Source organism: Hemitrygon akajei, chromosome 11 (genome assembly GCF_048418815.1).
Source record: "Hemitrygon akajei chromosome 11, sHemAka1.3, whole genome shotgun sequence".
Lineage (NCBI taxonomy): Eukaryota > Metazoa > Chordata > Chondrichthyes > Myliobatiformes > Dasyatidae > Hemitrygon > Hemitrygon akajei.
The window spans coordinates 120,467,058-120,484,605 of record NC_133134.1 but is presented as its reverse complement, the minus strand read 5'-3'; the positions used below and the strand labels follow the sequence as shown (position 1 = coordinate 120,484,605).

The 17,548-nt window shown below is 41.9% G+C and overlaps 1 protein-coding gene across 1 annotated transcript in view; it reads left to right on the top strand.

Moving 5' to 3' along the window:
* The first annotated feature begins 329 nt into the window (after positions 1-329).
* Positions 330-17,548, top strand: part of LOC140735973 (protein-glutamine gamma-glutamyltransferase 2-like) — a 78,281-nt gene continuing 61,062 nt past the window's right edge. The window contains exons 1-3 of the mRNA XM_073061607.1: positions 330-402; positions 13,795-13,977; positions 17,135-17,374. Of these exons, the coding sequence (XP_072917708.1) occupies positions 393-402; positions 13,795-13,977; positions 17,135-17,374 (433 nt within the window). The 5' untranslated portion in view covers positions 330-392. The remainder of the gene's footprint in view (positions 403-13,794; positions 13,978-17,134; positions 17,375-17,548) is intronic.

Sequence of the window (17,548 nt, the reverse complement as noted above, 5' to 3'; positions counted from 1 at the left end):
TTCCATTTAGCACTACAGATCATTTGACACCAGAGCACAGATCTCTGCTGGATTAGTGGGCAAAGAACTAAGCAGATGCAAATGCAAAGAGAAGCATTTAACTGTACTATTAGGACAGTATCTGCAGGTCAGGAATTATAAGGCCCATTTAAGCTTTTCATGTTAAAAGAGTTTAACATGAATTATTATGCTGTCACTGGATATGTCATTCTTGAATGTAGACAAAACAGGTTGGGCAACATTTGGTAGGGCTACTTAACAGGGAAAGTCAGCTTGCAGAAACTTTGCAACCAATCACAACATGCTGATAGTGTACACCTGGACGAAAACTTGTCAGGAGTCTGAGAAACAGAAGGAGCAACAGAAAGGAGGAACACTTCATTGACAGAACCATGGCAGCATGTGAGTTGAGCTTTCTGTTTCAGGGGTTTGGGGCTGTAGAGGTGGGGGGGGGGGAGGACGTTGTGCAGAAACAGAAGATCTGTTTAAAAAAATTAGTAAAATTAACAACTTTATGGGTGTAATGGCAGGACAGCTATGTTTAGGCATTATTTTTAAAGAACAAATTTGTTACTGTAACTGTATTCAAGACATGCCAGAGGAGTAGAAAATATTTGAACTTTTGACTTGATGTACTTGAAGAAGACTTTTGACTTGAAGAAGGTGTATCTATGGAAAATACTGGAACTTTATTTCAGACCCAGTTCCTAACGTATAAAGAGCATGTTCAACTCATTTTACTAGATCAAAATTTTTAAAGCTATTCACAATTCCATCCCACCTGCACTTTCCTCATAACATTTTCAGATGTATTTCCCATATGAATTCTGTCTTCTATTATTATTTCTGAAAGGCACCTAAAGCAAACAGGCTTCCTTAACATTCTTCTTTTTTAAAAATATTACTCCTCACTACTCCCTGAAACCTTTGGATATCAAATTCATGTCCTCTCACAGTTACTAATGATTGAATTCCTGAAGATTCATCAAAGTAATTTCGATGTAACCCACATTGTTTTAAAGTAAGTCCTTGGATATCTCTGGTATATCCCTATCTTTATGATTATCTGAGCAAAGCCCTTCAATAACATAGATGAAGTATCAATTTCAGGCACAAACAAGGTAATTTTCCTCTTCCCTATTTTGCATTTGTCTGTAGTACCTGCTGGACAAAGGGAGGAGAGACCATCCATGGATGTTATCAAGAGTAGTGTGTTATCCAATGATATCAAATAATTATTTGAGACTAAGAGTCCAGGAGCTGCAGGTTCTTATTAGGGTGAGGATAAACATGGCAAGTTTGGGAAAGCTTGGCCAACAAGATAATTGAGGCTTTGGTCAACAAAAAGACAGAAGCATACACAGAGTTTAAAACATCACATATGAGTGAATCCCTTGATAAGTTTAAGAAGGGAAATTTATCAGTTTAACAGGGAAATCAGGATGTCTAAATGAGGGTATTAGATGGATCTGACAGGTGAGGTTAAGGAAAGACCCAAGAGGTTCTGTAGATATGTAAAAGTAAATGGGTGGCCAGAGAAAATGTAGATCCCCTTAGAGACCAGCAGGGCTGTCTCTTTCTTGAACAGCAGGGGATGGGTGCTTTGTTTTAAATAACTATTTCTCCTCAGTGATTACTGCAGACTAAACCACGGCTGCTCAAGAGATAACAGAAACAATTGGAGATGATTTTCAGGACATTCCTCAGACCAGGGATGGGGCTTTTGCAGCATTACAGTAGATGAAGAAGGATAAATACTGAAGACCCGACCCTTGGTATCATTGGACTTTATGGGAGGCAAGAGAAAAAAATTGCAGAGGCCCTGCTTCATCATTAGCCTCTGGTGAAGTTCCTGAAGATTGGAAGGTGTTAATGTTGTTCTGTTGTGCAAGAAGGGGAGCAAGGACAAGCCAAGGAAACACAAGCCTATCAGCGTGACACCAGTAGGAGAAGGGTTATGGAGGGAATTCTGAGCAACAGGTTTTACCAACAATTGCGTAGACATCAAAAGAATTAACAAACTCATTCACAAGGCCAGTGATGTTGTGGGGGTAGAACTGGACTCTCTGATGGTGGTGTCTGAAAAGAGGATGCTGTCCAAGTTGCATGCCATCTTGGACAATGACTCCCATCCACTCCATAATGTACTGGTTAGGCACAGGAGTACATTCAGCCAGAGACTCATTCCACCGAGATGCAACACTGAGTGTCATAGGAAGTCATTCCTGCCTGTGGCCATCAAACTTTACAACTCCTCCCTCGGAGTGTCAGACACCCTGAGCCAATAGGCTGGTCCTGGACTTATTTCCACTTGGCATAATTTACTTATTACTATTTAATTATTTCCGGTTTTATTTTGCTATATTTCTACTCAATTCTTGGTTGATGCAAGTGTAACGAAACCCAATTTCCCTCGGGATCAATAAAGTATGTCTGTCTGTCTGTAACTAATAAATAGCTGAGGATAGGGCAGTAGATGCTGTTTATTTGGACATTGGTCTTTTCACTAAGACCCCCATGGTAGGCTGTTCTGGAAGGTACAGAAAACAATCATGTGAAAGGCAAGTAAAGACAAATTATTCAGAAAATTTGAAAATCTATTGTCCCTGATTACTCTACTTGCAAGAAGTGCTTCCGGCTGCAAATCCTTCAGACCATGTTAGGGAGCTAGAGCTGGAACTGGATGAATTCTGCATCATTCTGGAGGTTGAGGGGTTGATTTTCAGGAGACACAGGGAGGTAGGCACACATAGAGTGCAGGACAAAGGTAACTAGGTGATCATCAGGAGAGGGAAAGGGGTTAGGCAGCTAGTGCAGGGTACCCCTGTAGCAATTTCCATCAAAACAAGTGTACCGTTTTGGATGGTGTTGGGAAAGACAGCCTACCAGAGGAAAACCACAATGGCCAGGTCTCTGGCACTGAGGCTGACTCTGTAACTCCAAAGGAAAGTGAGGAGAAGAGGTGAGCTGTAATGATAGGGGATTCATTGCTTATGGGAATATACAGGAAATTCTATGAATGAGAACAAGATTCCAGGAAGGTATATTGCCTCCTAGGTGCCAGGGTCAAAGACATATCAGATCAAGTCCAAAGCATTCTTAAGTGGGAGGGTGAGCAATCATGAGATATGGTCCAAATTGGTTCCAATTAAATAGGCAGGAAGGGTAACAAGGTTCTGTAAAGACTGCTCAGGATCTTGGGTATTTAGTTAAAAGGATAGGACCTTCAGGGTTGTGATCTCAGGATTAAGATGATAATGCAGTTTAAAACGTGGCTGAGGAGATGGTGCAGGTGGGAAGGCATCAGATTTTTTTCATTTTTGGCTGTCTTCTAAGACAGGTAGGACCTCTGCCAGCAGGACAGTTTGCACCTGAACTGGAGGAGGACTAATATCCTTGCAGGAAGTTACACTAGTTCTGCTCCATGGATATTAAACCAGAGTGGGAAGCAGAGTAAAAGGGCAGATAATGAAGTGTTTGTGGGGAAAGATTTGTTATGACTACATACAAAGACAGGAAACAAAAGATTGAGCATGGTGAGAATAAAGTTCTGAGTTGTATCTATCTCAATTCAAGTGGTATTGTAGGGAAGTCACATGAGCTTGGAGCATGGATACTCACTGGAATTATGACATTGTGGGCATGAATGGCACTTGACTGCGTGAGGGGTGGACTAGCAGCTCTATGTTCTGGAGTTCTGTTATTCTAGCCATGATAGAGTTGGAGGGATTAAAGGGAGAAAGGTGAAATTACTCTGCAGTGCTCAGATAGGACAGACTGATGCGTTCATCAACTGAGGCTATTTGTGTAGAAATGAGGAATTAGAAAAGGTGGAGAAATGTGAGGTTATCCACTTTGGTTGCAAGAACAGGAAAACAGATTATTATCTGAACGGTGGCTGATTAGGAAAAGGGGAGATGCAACAAGACCTGGGTGTCATTGTACACCAGTCATTGAAGGTGGGCATGCAGGTACAGCAGGCGGTGAAAAAGGCAAATGGTATGTTGGCATTCATAGCAAAAGGATTTGAGTACAGGAGCATGGAGGTTCCCCATACCCACTAACATAGAAACATAGAAAACCTACAGCACAATACAGGCCCTTCGGCCCACAAAGCTGTGCCGAACATGTCCCTACCTTGGAAGTTACCTAGGGTTACCCATAGCCCTCTATTTTTCTAAGCTCCAATGACCTGTCCAGGAGCATCTTAAAAGGCCCTACCGTATCCGCCTCCACCACCATCGCTGGCAGCCCATTCCACGCACTCACCACTCTGGAATTTTGGAAAAGTGCAACAATGACTTCATGGGTGGGTTCAACTTCTCTAATACTGATTGGCATCTCCTTAGTGCAAAAGGCATAGATGGAGTGGAATTTGTTAGGTGTGTCTAAGATGGATTCCTGATGAAATAAGCAGACAGTCCAACTGGAGGAGAAACCATGTTGGATCTGGGCTGAGCAATGAGCCAGGTCATTCGGTGGATGGGTACAGAGACCACAACTCCCTCTTCTTCACCATAAACTTGGACGGAAGTAAGAACAGACAGAATGGGGAAGTATTTAATTGAGGGAGAGTAAATTATGATGCTATTAGGCAGGAATTTGAGATAATAAAATTGGAATGGATGCACTCAGGGAAATGCACAAAGGAAACGTGGAGGTTCTTTAGGGAACATTTGCATGGGTTCCTAGATAGGTATGTCACATTGAGGCAGGGAAAGGATGGTAGGGTGAAGGAATCATGGTTGACAAGAAATGTAGAACATCTAGTCAAGAGGAAGAAAGAAGCATACTTAAAGTTTACTAAGCAAGAAGTAGACACGACTCTGGAGAGTTACAGTGCAGCCAGGAAGCAGTTGAACAAGCTGAAGAACTTACAAGACTTAGAAGAGCTACAAGAGGACATAAGAAGACTCTGTCAAGTAGGATTAAGGAAAACACTAAAGTGTTCATCACATAAGTAAAGAAAAGGAGGAGGACTTGAGTAATAATAAGCCTATTCTGGAAACACATGCCTGGAGCAGAAGGAGGTAGGGAAGGTCTTTAATCAATACCTTGCATTAGTATTTACCAGTGAGAGGATACTTGGCTTTTGTAAGAACAGTGAAAAACAGGCTGATATGCTACAACATGGGAAACAGGACGTGCTGGAACCTTAGAAAAACAATAGTTCAGAAAAGTCCCGAGGGCCAGATGAATCTACCCCCACTACTTCAGGAAGAGATTGCTGTGCCTTTGGAAATGATTCTTGTGTCCTCACTGGTAACAAAAGTGTACCAGATGATTGAAGGGTGACAACTATTCTTTGTTAGAGAAAGGGAGTAGGGATAATCCTGGGAATTATAGACAGAGAGTTTTACTTCAGTTGTGGGCAAAATATTGGTGAAGCTTCTTAGAGACAAAGTTTACGAGCATTTGGAGATGCATAATCCAATTAGGATTAGTCAGCTTGGCTTTGTGAGAAGCAAGTTGTAGCCCATGAGTGTGGGTTGAATTCCTTGAGGATATGACAAAGCACATAAAGAAAGGCAGAGCAGTGAACGTGGATTTTTCTGAGGTGTTCAACAAGGTTCCCCATGGTAAGCTCATTCAGAGTGTGAGGAGGCATGGAATCCAGAGAAACCTCGCCATGTGGATTCAGTGTTGACTTACCCATGGATGATAAAGAAGCGTTGTAGGCATGGTGCACTGAGACCGGGGGCCGGTGATGGTGCTGTTCCGTGAGGATACTTTCTGAGATCCTTGCTATTTGTGATTTTTTATAAATGATCTGGATGAGGAAGTGGAAGGGTGTGTTAGTATGTCTGCCGATAACATGAAGGTTGGTGGAGTTGTCGATAGTGTAGAAGGTTGGCATTGGTGAATTCGAAGGCAGAAAACTGGGTTAATGGCTGGATTCTTATTAGTGTTGAGGAACAGAGGAATCTTGAGGTCCACATCCATAGATCCCTCAAATTGTCTGTACAAGTTGATAGAGTTTTTAAGAAGGCATAGGGTGATTGACCTTCATTCATTGGGGAAATGAGTTCAAGAGCCAGAAAGCAATGTTGCAGCTCTATAAAACCCTGGTTAGACCACACTTGGAATAATTTGTTCAGTTCTGGTCACTTTGTTATGCAAAGCATGTTGAAGCTGTAGAGCAGATGCAGAGGAGATATTACTGGATGTTGCCTGGATTAGAGGTTATGTCTTATGATGATAGATTGACTGAGCTGGTGCTTTGCTCTTTGTAGCAAACAATGATGAGAGTCAACTTGATAGAGATGTGCAAGATTTTAAGAAGCATAAATTGAATGCATAGCCAGAGACCATTTTCCAGAAATGGCTAATATGACAGTGTATAATTTTGAGTTGATTGGTAGAATGTATAGTGTGGATATCAGAGTTAAGTCTTTACATAGATTGGTGGGAGTATGGTAGGCCCTGCAAAGAGTGGTGGTAGAGGCAGATATATCAGGGGCATTTAACAAACTCTTAGACAGGCACATGGATGGTAAAAAAAATGGAGGGCTAATTAGGAGGCTAGGTATAGATTGACCCTAGAGTTGTTTAAAAGTTCAGCACAAAATTGTAGGCCGAAGGACCTGTACTGTGCCGTATTGTTCTATGTTTTATGCTCAAAACGCTGGCAATTGCAAAACCTTCTCCATCAAAATATGAAGGTCAAATCTGCCTTAACGAGATGACAGATAAATTTATTGACAGTGACATAGAGACTGTTGAGGTAAAGATAATTCAATTGAATGTGTTGGATGCTGAAAGAGCCAAGGGTGTGACTTGTCTATGTGGGAGGGTTTCAGGAAAATTGTAACAATATGCAAAGATCCTATACAAATGATAATGTGTACTCTGCCTTGAGCATTCTTTAAAGATGTGGATGGAGCAGTTCTTTGAACCTTGAATACAGGAGGAATCTAATAAACACAAGAGATTCTGCAGAATCTGGTATTGCAGAGTAACACACACAAAATACTGGAGGACCTCAGCAGGTCAAGCAGCATCTATGGAAAGGAATAAAGAGTCGACATTTCAGACTGAGATCCTACATCAGGACTGAAAAGGAAGGGGGATGAAGCAAGAATGTGGGAGAGGGGCAGGAGTACAAGATAGAAGGTGATTGGTTAAACCTGTGAGGAGGGTGGGGAGGTGGGGAAGGATGCAGTGAGGTTGGGAGGTGATTGGTGGAAAGGTAAAAGGCTGAAGAAGAAGGGATCTGATAGGAGAGGAGAGTGGACCATTGGAGAAAGGGAAGGAGGAGGGGCACCAGAGGGAGGTGATAAGATAAGGGGTGAGAGGGAGCCAGGAAGAGCAATGGAATGAGAGAGGGGGAACAGACAGACAGACAGACATACTTTATTGATCCCGAGGGAAACTGGGTTTTATTACAGTTGCACCAACCAAGAATAGTGTAGAAATATAGCAATATAAAACCATAAATATTTAAATAATAATAAATAAATTATGCCAAGTGGAAATAAGTCCAGGACCAGCCTAATGACAGAGTGTCTGACATGCCGAGGGAGGAGTTGTAGAGTTTGATGGCCACAGGCAGGAATGACTTCCTATGACGCTCAGTGTTACATCTTGGTGGAATGAGTCTCTGGCTGAATGTACTCCTGTGCCTAACCATTACATTATGGAGTGGATGGGAGATATTGTCCAAGATGGCATGCAACTTGGACAGCATCCTCTTTTCAGACACCATCGTCAGAGAGTTCAGTTCCACCCCCACAACATCACTGGCCTTATGAATGAGTTTGTTGATTCTGCTGGAGTCTGCTACCCTCAGCCTGCTGCCCCAGCACACAACAGCAAACATGATAGCACTGGCCACCACAGACTCGTAGAACATCCTCAGCATCGTCCGGCCGATGTTAAAGGACCTCAGTCTTCCGGGAAGAGATATTCCCGGAAGTTAGAGAAATCTATGTCCATGCTGTCAGGTTGGAGGCTATTCATTCGGAATATGAAGTGTTACTCCTGCAGCCTGAAAGTAGCCTCATCATAGCAGTCGGGGGGGCATGGACTGACATGTCAGAATGGGAATGGGATATAGTATGGTCGGCTATCAGGAGTTCTGCTTGTTGTAGTTGGAGTGGAGGGGCTTGAGGAAGGAAGACCTCACCAAAATAGAGGAGGCCGCAGCTGGACCACTGGTTTCAGAGAAAACTAATCAGGTGATTCAGGAGTGCAGTGATTTAAAAGCAGCCTGTCGAGTACTGTGGGACTAATTCAAGGGATCTACCTTGAGCACTCAGCTGATGAGAAAGGGACTGGAGTCTGCAGCAGAAATCTCAGGAATGTTAGAGGAAGGGAATGCTTCAGGTGTGGTGGAAAATGCAAGTAAAAATGGTGAAAAGAAAGAACTGTGTAAACAGAGAAAAGGTTAAAAGTTTAAAAAAATTGTGAAGAGCGACGGATAACATATCTGTTAAGTGAGGTGAAAATAACATCTGTAAAGTCTCAATTGCATGAAGATGTGACGAAGCCTATGCTCCCCCCTCACAATGAAGTACAAGATGTCCAGAAATACTCTTGCTGAGATATTTGCTACTTTGTTAGCCACTGATGAAGCTCGTGAAGACAGAAAGGTGGCTAGTGCTGTTCCATTGTTTAGTAAGAGTCAAAAAAATATCATTTCAATAACCAGTTACTTACAGTGCTGTTGGTTTTGGACTGGGACAGCCAATTTAAGGTGAAGTTGCTAGCAGTGTGAAATTCATCATAATCAAAATTGGACTGACCTGTATCATTTCAACTCCCATATTGGGCAGAGAGAGTATCAAAGCTGTTACCGTCGCACAGCCACCATGCACTAAGTAGAATCCGCCACTATATGCCATTACTCTTCAACCTAATGTTGATTTTTAAAATTTTCTTTAGTGGTTTGCAAACCACCATCATGTCAAATAAGTGACTTCCAGTGCTTTTTATAAGGGAAATATCTAGATGCAAATTTCCTGACTCTACAGGGGCTTAACCAGATGGAAATTGAATTGTGTGTTACTTTCTGAGGTTCTAAAAGGTGCAACAGTATCCCTCTGCTGATTCCAATCTCAGAGGCTGAAAACTGTTGTACTGTAAGCGTTAGCATTCTTTTAGCTGCAAATTGAAAAAATCTGCAAAAGTTCACCTGGAATGGGGCCTTGATACAGGCACATGCTACAGAATGAGAGTCCTGTCTGTGAGCTAAATTCATATTTACCAAGACTGGCACCTGCTGGAATAGAGACTTAAAGAACTTTGTACCATATTTCAATGCCCATTGGTTCTAGTGAGGCAAAAGAAAGTAGACTAGACCTACAGCCATTCACAATGTATATACTATAGAAAGTATATGCAAGTTTGTTGATCATACAGAACTAGACGGAAACTTGCCACTCAGGACAACACGTAGAGCTTGAAAGGGGGTAGAGACAGTCCAATTGACTGGCAAGAATTAGGCAGATAGAACTTAATGTGGACAGAAGTGAGGTATTCCGTTGGGTTTAAGGTGGCTGACTGAAGTTGTGGAACAGCTCACTGGTAGTTCAGATGGCAAGAAATAGAACTAAAAATGTTACTAATAACACCTTTTCTGAAGTAAAATGTGGTCAACTATCTCCGCAAACAATGGAGGCAATGTTGATTCGAAGGATGGGCTGTGTGGTACATCGCAAAACCGAGGGAAACATGTTCAAGACAGGGTCGCAGACAGAGTTGGAGTGAACAATTTGGAGAGGAGTCAATGCGGAAGTGTTTCGATGCCCGTCCACCCAACCCGGGTGCAAGTTCAAGTTGTTTCAAGCACAAAACTGATTTGCTGAGATCGAGAATGGCTCCGGGCTGTGCAGCCCAGGTGAGTCTCTGCACCAGGGTCTGGTTCCTAGAGCAAGGCACTACCCGGTGCTTGGACAATTTTAATGCCGGCCCTGATTCAGATTCAGATTCAATTTATTGTCATTTAGAAACCACAAATGCAATGCAGTTAAAAAATGAGACAACGTTCCTCCAGAATGATATCACGAAAACTCATGACAAAACAGACTACACCAGAAAATCCACATAACGTTTGGCAATCCCCAATTCGGAGTCCGGAGAGGCTGTTGCGTATTAATATCACGCTACTGTCTTAGCGCGTTCCCCGGAAAGGAGCTCCAATCCCACCAGACAAACAAGACCAAGAACTAAAGCTACAAGACCTGCACAAAACCACATAGTTACAACATATAGTTACAACAGTGCAAACAATAGCATAATTGATTAAAAAAAACAGACCATGGGCACAGTAAAAATAGTCCAAAGATGTTAAAAGACTATAAGTTTGAAAGAAACCACTGCACAGTTTCCACAAGCCCTCAGGGTCCCAATTGACTCATCATTCCACGCAGGCGGCAGAAGGGAATAGCCCCGCTATGGACTTCCACGGCACCACCGGACTCAGCCTCGTAGATGCAGCACACAATGAAAGCTCCGTCGAACCCAGCCTCGCAGACGCAGCACACACTGAAAGCGACCTGGCCGCAGTGGACTTCGAGTCCGTCAAACCTCCGAGCATCCCACCATCCCCTCCGGCACAGCTTCTCCAAGCACCATCCTCTGCCGAGCGTATTAAGATGCCCCCGCCAACGGCCATCAGCAACACAACCCCGAGGACTGGGGGCCTGTTCTTCCCAGCAGAGACCCGGACCTCACAGCAGCAGCAGCAGCAACAAAGAAGGTCTTCCTGGAGATTTCCAGATGTTCCTCCGTGCTCCCACATCCGTTTTTCATCTGATTATAATTGTGAACAGCACCCCACTTCACAAATAACAGATAATCAGCTCCGGAGTGGCCGCTGCAAGCTGCGTCGCACCGCCATCTTGGATCATTTATACTATAAAGCCCGAGTGTCAGGACCGGATGCAAGGGTCGGTCTGATTTCACTCACTGTCTTGGAATGTTCATTCCTCTCTGTGGCAGTTGTCATCTCTGTGAGTTTCACAGCATCACTAATATAATGACCAGAGATGGCTAATATGAGTAGGCTTGGGCCTACTCCGGCTGCTCCAGGGAGTGGAACTCAATCTGGTTCAGAATGCTGTCATTTGCTTCCATTATTTGCACAATGTGTGTTTTTTCCCTCTTTTATGGTCTTTTTTGTATTGGGTTCTTCGGGTTTCTTGCTTTGCGGCTGCCTGTAAGCAAACAAATCTCAAGCCACATCATTCATACATTCTTTGATAATACATGTGCTTGAATGAATGTTAGTACAAAGTCTGGAAAAAAATATATACTTTTAAAAAATGAGAAACCATGAAATGCAGGGATGCAGGAACACCTTTGGTGTCTGGTTCATAAGAAACTGAGGTGAATATATAAACATGCAGTAAGTAATGAAGAATACTGAAGACACATTGGCCTTTATTGTATGGGAGTCAGAGCAGAAAAAGAAGGCTCATGAAAAGATAATTTCTTTTGAGACATTATTTGGAGGACACCGTGCAGTGAAGGAGAATACCGCATCCCTGAATTCACCAGATCTAGATGAGAACGAAATGGTTACTCACCTTTGAGGAGGCATTTTCTTACCTTTGAGGCCATCTTCCGGTCAAGATGGCTCCAGCGATCAATGATTCCTCAGATCACAACTTCCAGACAGAAAAGTGAAAAGTTGTCTATGCCTTCTACTCATTCTCTTCATCTTAATTGTGTTTCGGAAACTTGTTGGAGCCTGTAACCTACAGATTGGAGTTCGATCGAGTGAGCTAACACTCTGCTGTCCCCAAGAAAATTCCAGGAGAGGACAGCGAGTAAAAGCTGCCTCAAGGAGAAGACCAGAGACATGATGGACTTCATTTCTCACCAATCCAAGTGTCGAGGCGAATGCGGAGGAGGCTGCATGTTGGCAGTCGGGAGGCCATGGGTCACCGGTCGCTCTCCAAGGAAAGACCGAGCTGTCGCTTTCCTTGATGCTGATGGAGAATATTTTCAAAATTCTTAGAATTTATGTGATTATTGGTGTAGACTGTAGTTTATATTGGTCTCCTTCAGTTTTGTGTTTTCTTTCTTTTTGCTGATTAGTGGGTTGGAGGTTTGGGGCCTGGGTTTTGATGTCCTCGTGGGTGATTTGTTCCATTTTGTGTGAGGCAGGGGTTGGGGATTTGGGGTTTGATGTTTCTGCCGTCATTTTCCGGATGGCCAATCTGTTAGTTCTGTGTGCGGGGGGTGGGGGGAGGGGGTTGGGGATTTTGAGTTTTAGTTTCTTTTCCTTTTTCATGTGGGGAGGGTTGATGTCTCTTCTTTCAATGACTCCCATGTTTTTTATCTGTATTACATGGCTATCTGGAGAAGGCAAATCTCAGGGTGTATTCTGCATACATACTTTGACAATATAGTGAACCTTTGAACACATAAAGGAATATATAAACAGTTCAAGTGATCAGCAAGATGGTGGCCGACGGTGCTTTATGTGGACAGAAGTGAGATTTACTTCGGTGGGAAGCATAGTAAAATGTTTTATTTAGAATAGTGAGGAATCAGTGAGTAGTAGAATGCAGAAAGACTCTCACTGGCTGCTTCATAAGAGACAAAGATGCTTCTTATTGCACGAATATGTACAATACATATGTAAGGGAGTTAGGGCTGAAAAAGAAGATTTACTGAAAACGTAATGAACTTTGAGCATAGAGTACAGTTGGGTCTCCGTGTTTGAATGAGGATACCTCAGTCCTGGACTCAGTTCAGTGCAGTTTCACCAGAATATTCTGAGAGGAGAAACGGAATAAGACTGTTTTCATTGAATCATAGAAGAAGGGTGATCTCAGAAAGACACCTAAAATTCAGAGGGATTCACAAACTGTTATCTCCTGTATCAGGATAAAGTGAATGCTCTTCATGTAGAGGGCTGTTAACTTTTTAACCTTCATCTATGAAGGATATGGGTGTTCAGTTACTGAGTACATACATGGATGTTTGGATGCAAGACAATAACTGGATCTAGAAATCAGAGGGAAAAGTAGATAGGGTGCAGGTTAGCCATGATACTGAAGGCAGATCAGGACTAAGGGACTGTTATCTACTCATTCTGTTGTTAGTTTAGTGAGAACAACGGATTCATTTTCTGAAGTTCATGATGTTAAGGGTAAAACTCTTGCTTGCTTTGGGAAAAAAGTGATTCTAGTGTGGATTTTTTTTTGTTAACAGAATACACATGTATCACAACTGTTTCATTCATTAAAGTGAATATGTTTAATTGACATATCCTATAGAGTGAATTAGCTTCTGTAAACTTACCAGGAACACTACAAGCTACTACCTGACTGTACACATGTGCTTGTTTCAACCACTCCCACAGAAGGACTCCCCCTTATTGCAGAATAAACTGAAGAGGAAATGGGTTGATTCGATCTGTCAGCACACCCATGTTCAAAAAGATGGCAATAGAAGAACTTTCTGCAGATGCATTAGTCTCACGATTAATAATTACATCATTACATCACCCAGAAGAACCACTCCTTTCAATAGAAATTGAAGCTAAGATATTGCACGTTATTTAGAGGTGTGAAGAACTACGCCACATAACCACTCTCAGAGATGCTCCTAACTGCTTCTTTCTTACTTCCACCATTTTACAAGGAAGCTCTTCTAACTGTTGAGCACTAAAATTGTGTGAAGTAGAAGATGACAACAAATCTTTAGTCCATAACTAATGAATCCCCAAATATTTAACATCAAATTATACAGTATTTTCTCCTCAAAAGGTAAAATGGAATATATTGTAGTTCACTTTAATCTTATCTGTTAAATTTCCTTCTGGTGTGGATTCTGTTACAGTTGCTGAAGTGAAATATACTGCCAACTTTCACTGTGAGAAGAACAACCAGCAGCACAGGACCGATGAGATCACCACCAAACGACTGATCATCAGGAGAGGACAAACTTTCCAAATCTCTGTGCAAGTGGACAGGGATGAATGTCTCATAGACCACAACAATATTTTGTTCACTGCTGAGACAGGTAGTAGTCATGAACAAAATAGGGAGGGTTGTAATTTAAGATAAAAGTATAGACTTCAGTGTAGTATTTCAACAATGTAAATAATACAAAACAAATTCACAAAAGCTATGTTGTTTCTTGTTACGTTTTGCAATAATGAATTCACTGAGGGCTAAAACATTCCTCTGAAAGAAATCATGAATCACACTGTCACGGAAAATGTCTGTGGAAATCTGAAATATTGAATCCAAAAAAGAGATGAGAATATCAAGACTCCCCTTAAAGGAGACTAAACCATGCAAAATATTGCTGTCAAATCACTCAGTGTTTGTTAGGTAATAATGTTCTTAATAGATGTGCAGCAAGAGTAAATAGGATTATAATTTGGAACAGGCTTGAATTGCCTACTCATCTCTGTATTCTCAATTTCCAGCAGCTCAGGCAACCCAACCTAACGTACAGCAAACCTATAATTCCTATCATGAAGTATTGGACTCGTATAGTACAGAAATAAGCTGTTTGGCCCACATTGCCCATACTGGCCATTAAGGACTGATCTATATTAATCCCATTTATCAGCACTTTGTCCATAGTTTTTCACTGCTTGGTGATTCAAGTGTTCCTCAAGATACTTTTTAAATGTTGTGAGAATACACACCTCCACCCAGTGTGTTTTAATTTCCAAACACCCTCAGGGTGATTACCCCTTTTTTTAAAGAAGCTTTCCATTCTAAAACATTTGAGATGTCCTCTTTTTTAAAGATCAGCATTTCCCTTCCATTACCATCGATGTGTCCTTATCGCATCTCTTGGTTTCATGCACATCTGCCCTCACCCCATCATCTGCTGTCATAACAGGGATAGAACGTAGAACAATACAGCACTTGGAAAGGCCCTTCAGGCCAAGATGTTGTGGTGAACTTTTAACCTTCTCCAAGTTCAATCTAACCCTACAGTTCACCTTGTTCTTGCTCCACAAGCCTCTCCTATCCAACATGTCATTCTCCATTTCTTCCACCATTTCAATGGTCCAATGGTTCCATTTGATATCAGAGAATGTTTACAACATACAACCTGGAATTCTTACTCTTTGCGGACATCCTCGAAACAGAAAACACCCCAAAGAATGAATGACAGAAAAAATATTAAGAATCCCAAAGCCCCCTAAACCCCTCCCACACGCAAGCAGCATCAACCCTCGCCCTCCCCCCACTTATTCTAGCACAGAGCAGCAGCAGTCGCAGCACCCGCCATTCAAGCAACAGCAAAGCCCCAAAGAGAGACCATGGTCTATAGTACATCAAAAACTAACTGTTGACTCCAACATTTCGACATCCCTTAGGGTTTCTCGCTCACTAACAAGGGAAAGGCAGATATTGTTCCTTCCACAGTGACAGGGGAGAGCGTCGCTGTTTTGATGTTACAGTCACAGTCTGAAGCATTGCTTTCCTATTTTGAGTTCCCTAAATTAATAGATTGTTGAGACATCAGTAATGATAGTCAAAGAATCACTAGATTCTGGAATGGTTCTGGAGGACTGGAAAATTGCAAATGTCACACCACACTTTGAGAAGGGAGGGAAGCAGAAGAAAGAAGATTATAGCCCAGTTTGCCTAACTTCAGTGTTTGGGAAGTGTTAAGTCCATTATTAAAGATAAGCTTTCAGCTACTTGAAAGCACATGATGAAATAGGCCAAAGTCAGTATGGTTTTCTTAAGAGGAAATCTTGCCTGACAGATCTGTTGGAATTCTTTGTGGAAATAACAGGCAGGATAGACAAAGGAGAGTCAGTGAATGTTGATTACTTGGATTTTCAGAAGGTCTTCGACAAGGTGCCGCACATGAAACTGCTTAACAAGAGAAGAGCCCATGGTGTTACAGGAAAGATACTAACATGACTAGAAGATTGGCTAACTGGCCCTTTTCTCTTAAGCTGCTGGTCACTAGTAGTGTTCCACAGGGGTCTATATCAGGACCACTTCTTTTCTTGTAATATGTGAATGATTTGGATGTCGCAATTGCTGGCTTTGTGTCCATGTTTGCAGATGATACGAAGGTAAGTAGAGGGATAGGTAGTAATCAGAAAACAAGGAAGCTGCAGAAGGACTTGGACAGATTAGAAGTGGCTGATGAAATATAGTATAGGAAGGTGTATGGTCCTTGGTAGAAGGAATAAAGGCATACGCTATTTACTAAATGGGAGATAAATTCAAAAATCAGAGTGGAAAGGGACTAGGGAGTCCTTTTGCAAGCTTCCCCAAAATTTAACTTGCAGGTTGAGTTGGTAGTAAAGAAGCGAAATGCAAAATTAGCATTAATTCTGAGAAGACTAGAATATAAAAGTAAGGATTGAATGCTGAGGCTTTACAAGGCCACGTGGAGTCTTGTGAGCAACTTTGGGCCCCTTATCTAAGAAAAGATATGCTGGCACTGGAGACGGTCCAGATGAGGTTCACAAGAACGATTCCGAGAATGAAAGGATTATTATATGAGGAGCATTTGGTGGGTCTGTGACAATATTTGCTGGAGTTTAGAAGAATGATCTCATAGAAACCTATCAAATATTTAAAGACCTAGGCAGAGTGGATGTGGAGAGGATGTTTTCTGTCATGAGTCTAGGACCAGAGGGCACTGCCTCAGAATACAGGGACATCTTTAGCCAGATAGTGGGAAATCTGTGGAATTCATTGCCATAGACAGTTGTAGAGGCCAAGTCATTGAGTATATTTAAAGTGGAGGTTGATAGGTTCTTGATTAGTCAGGACATCAAAGGTTATGGGGAGAAGGCAGGATAATAGTATTGAAAGGGGTAGTAAACCAACATTGATGGAATGGCAAAGCAGTCTCAATGGGCCAAATGCCCTAATTCTGCTCCTATGTCTGATGGTCTTGTGGTCTTATAGAACAGATCAGGTGTGGATCACTGACTTTCTTCAATTGTAAGTTATTTTCAGAACTAATATACATTGCCCCTCAGAAGTCTGTGGTTGCACCTACCAATTATGTCTTATTAAACAAGAAGTCTTTGTAAAATTACTGTTTGAAATAGAAATGATGAATTTATTTTGTTCAAATTTAAAAAAGAAGACATCCTTTGGAAAATAGTTTTTTTGATTTATCGCCATACAGTTACAATCTATCCAGCTATTGTATATCTTTTTTACTTATCCAATGTTAGGACCAAAACTTTCAGAAGTATTTCAAACAAAAGGCATGTTTCAATTAAGATCAATTGATAGAAGGAGGTGGAGTGGAGCAGTTGTTTCCAGCACTGGAACCACGTTGGTCCTTACTGCATTCCCACCACCAAATGCCAAGATTGGACGATACACTTTAAGCCTCCTGAACCGCGTAGGACATCAGATTTTGAAGTACAGACTCGGAGAGTTCATTCTACTTTTCAACCCATGGTGCAGAGGTACGTATAATTTTAATGCTGTACTCGGAGAATTTGAAGCACCTGTTTTATTGGAGATGACCTCCATTTAACCAGATTTATGTAAATCAAAAAGAAATTTGATGAACTACTGGTATTTTGTACCGTGGCCACAAATATCTGTTATTGCTTGCACATGCATCAATCATTCCAGTC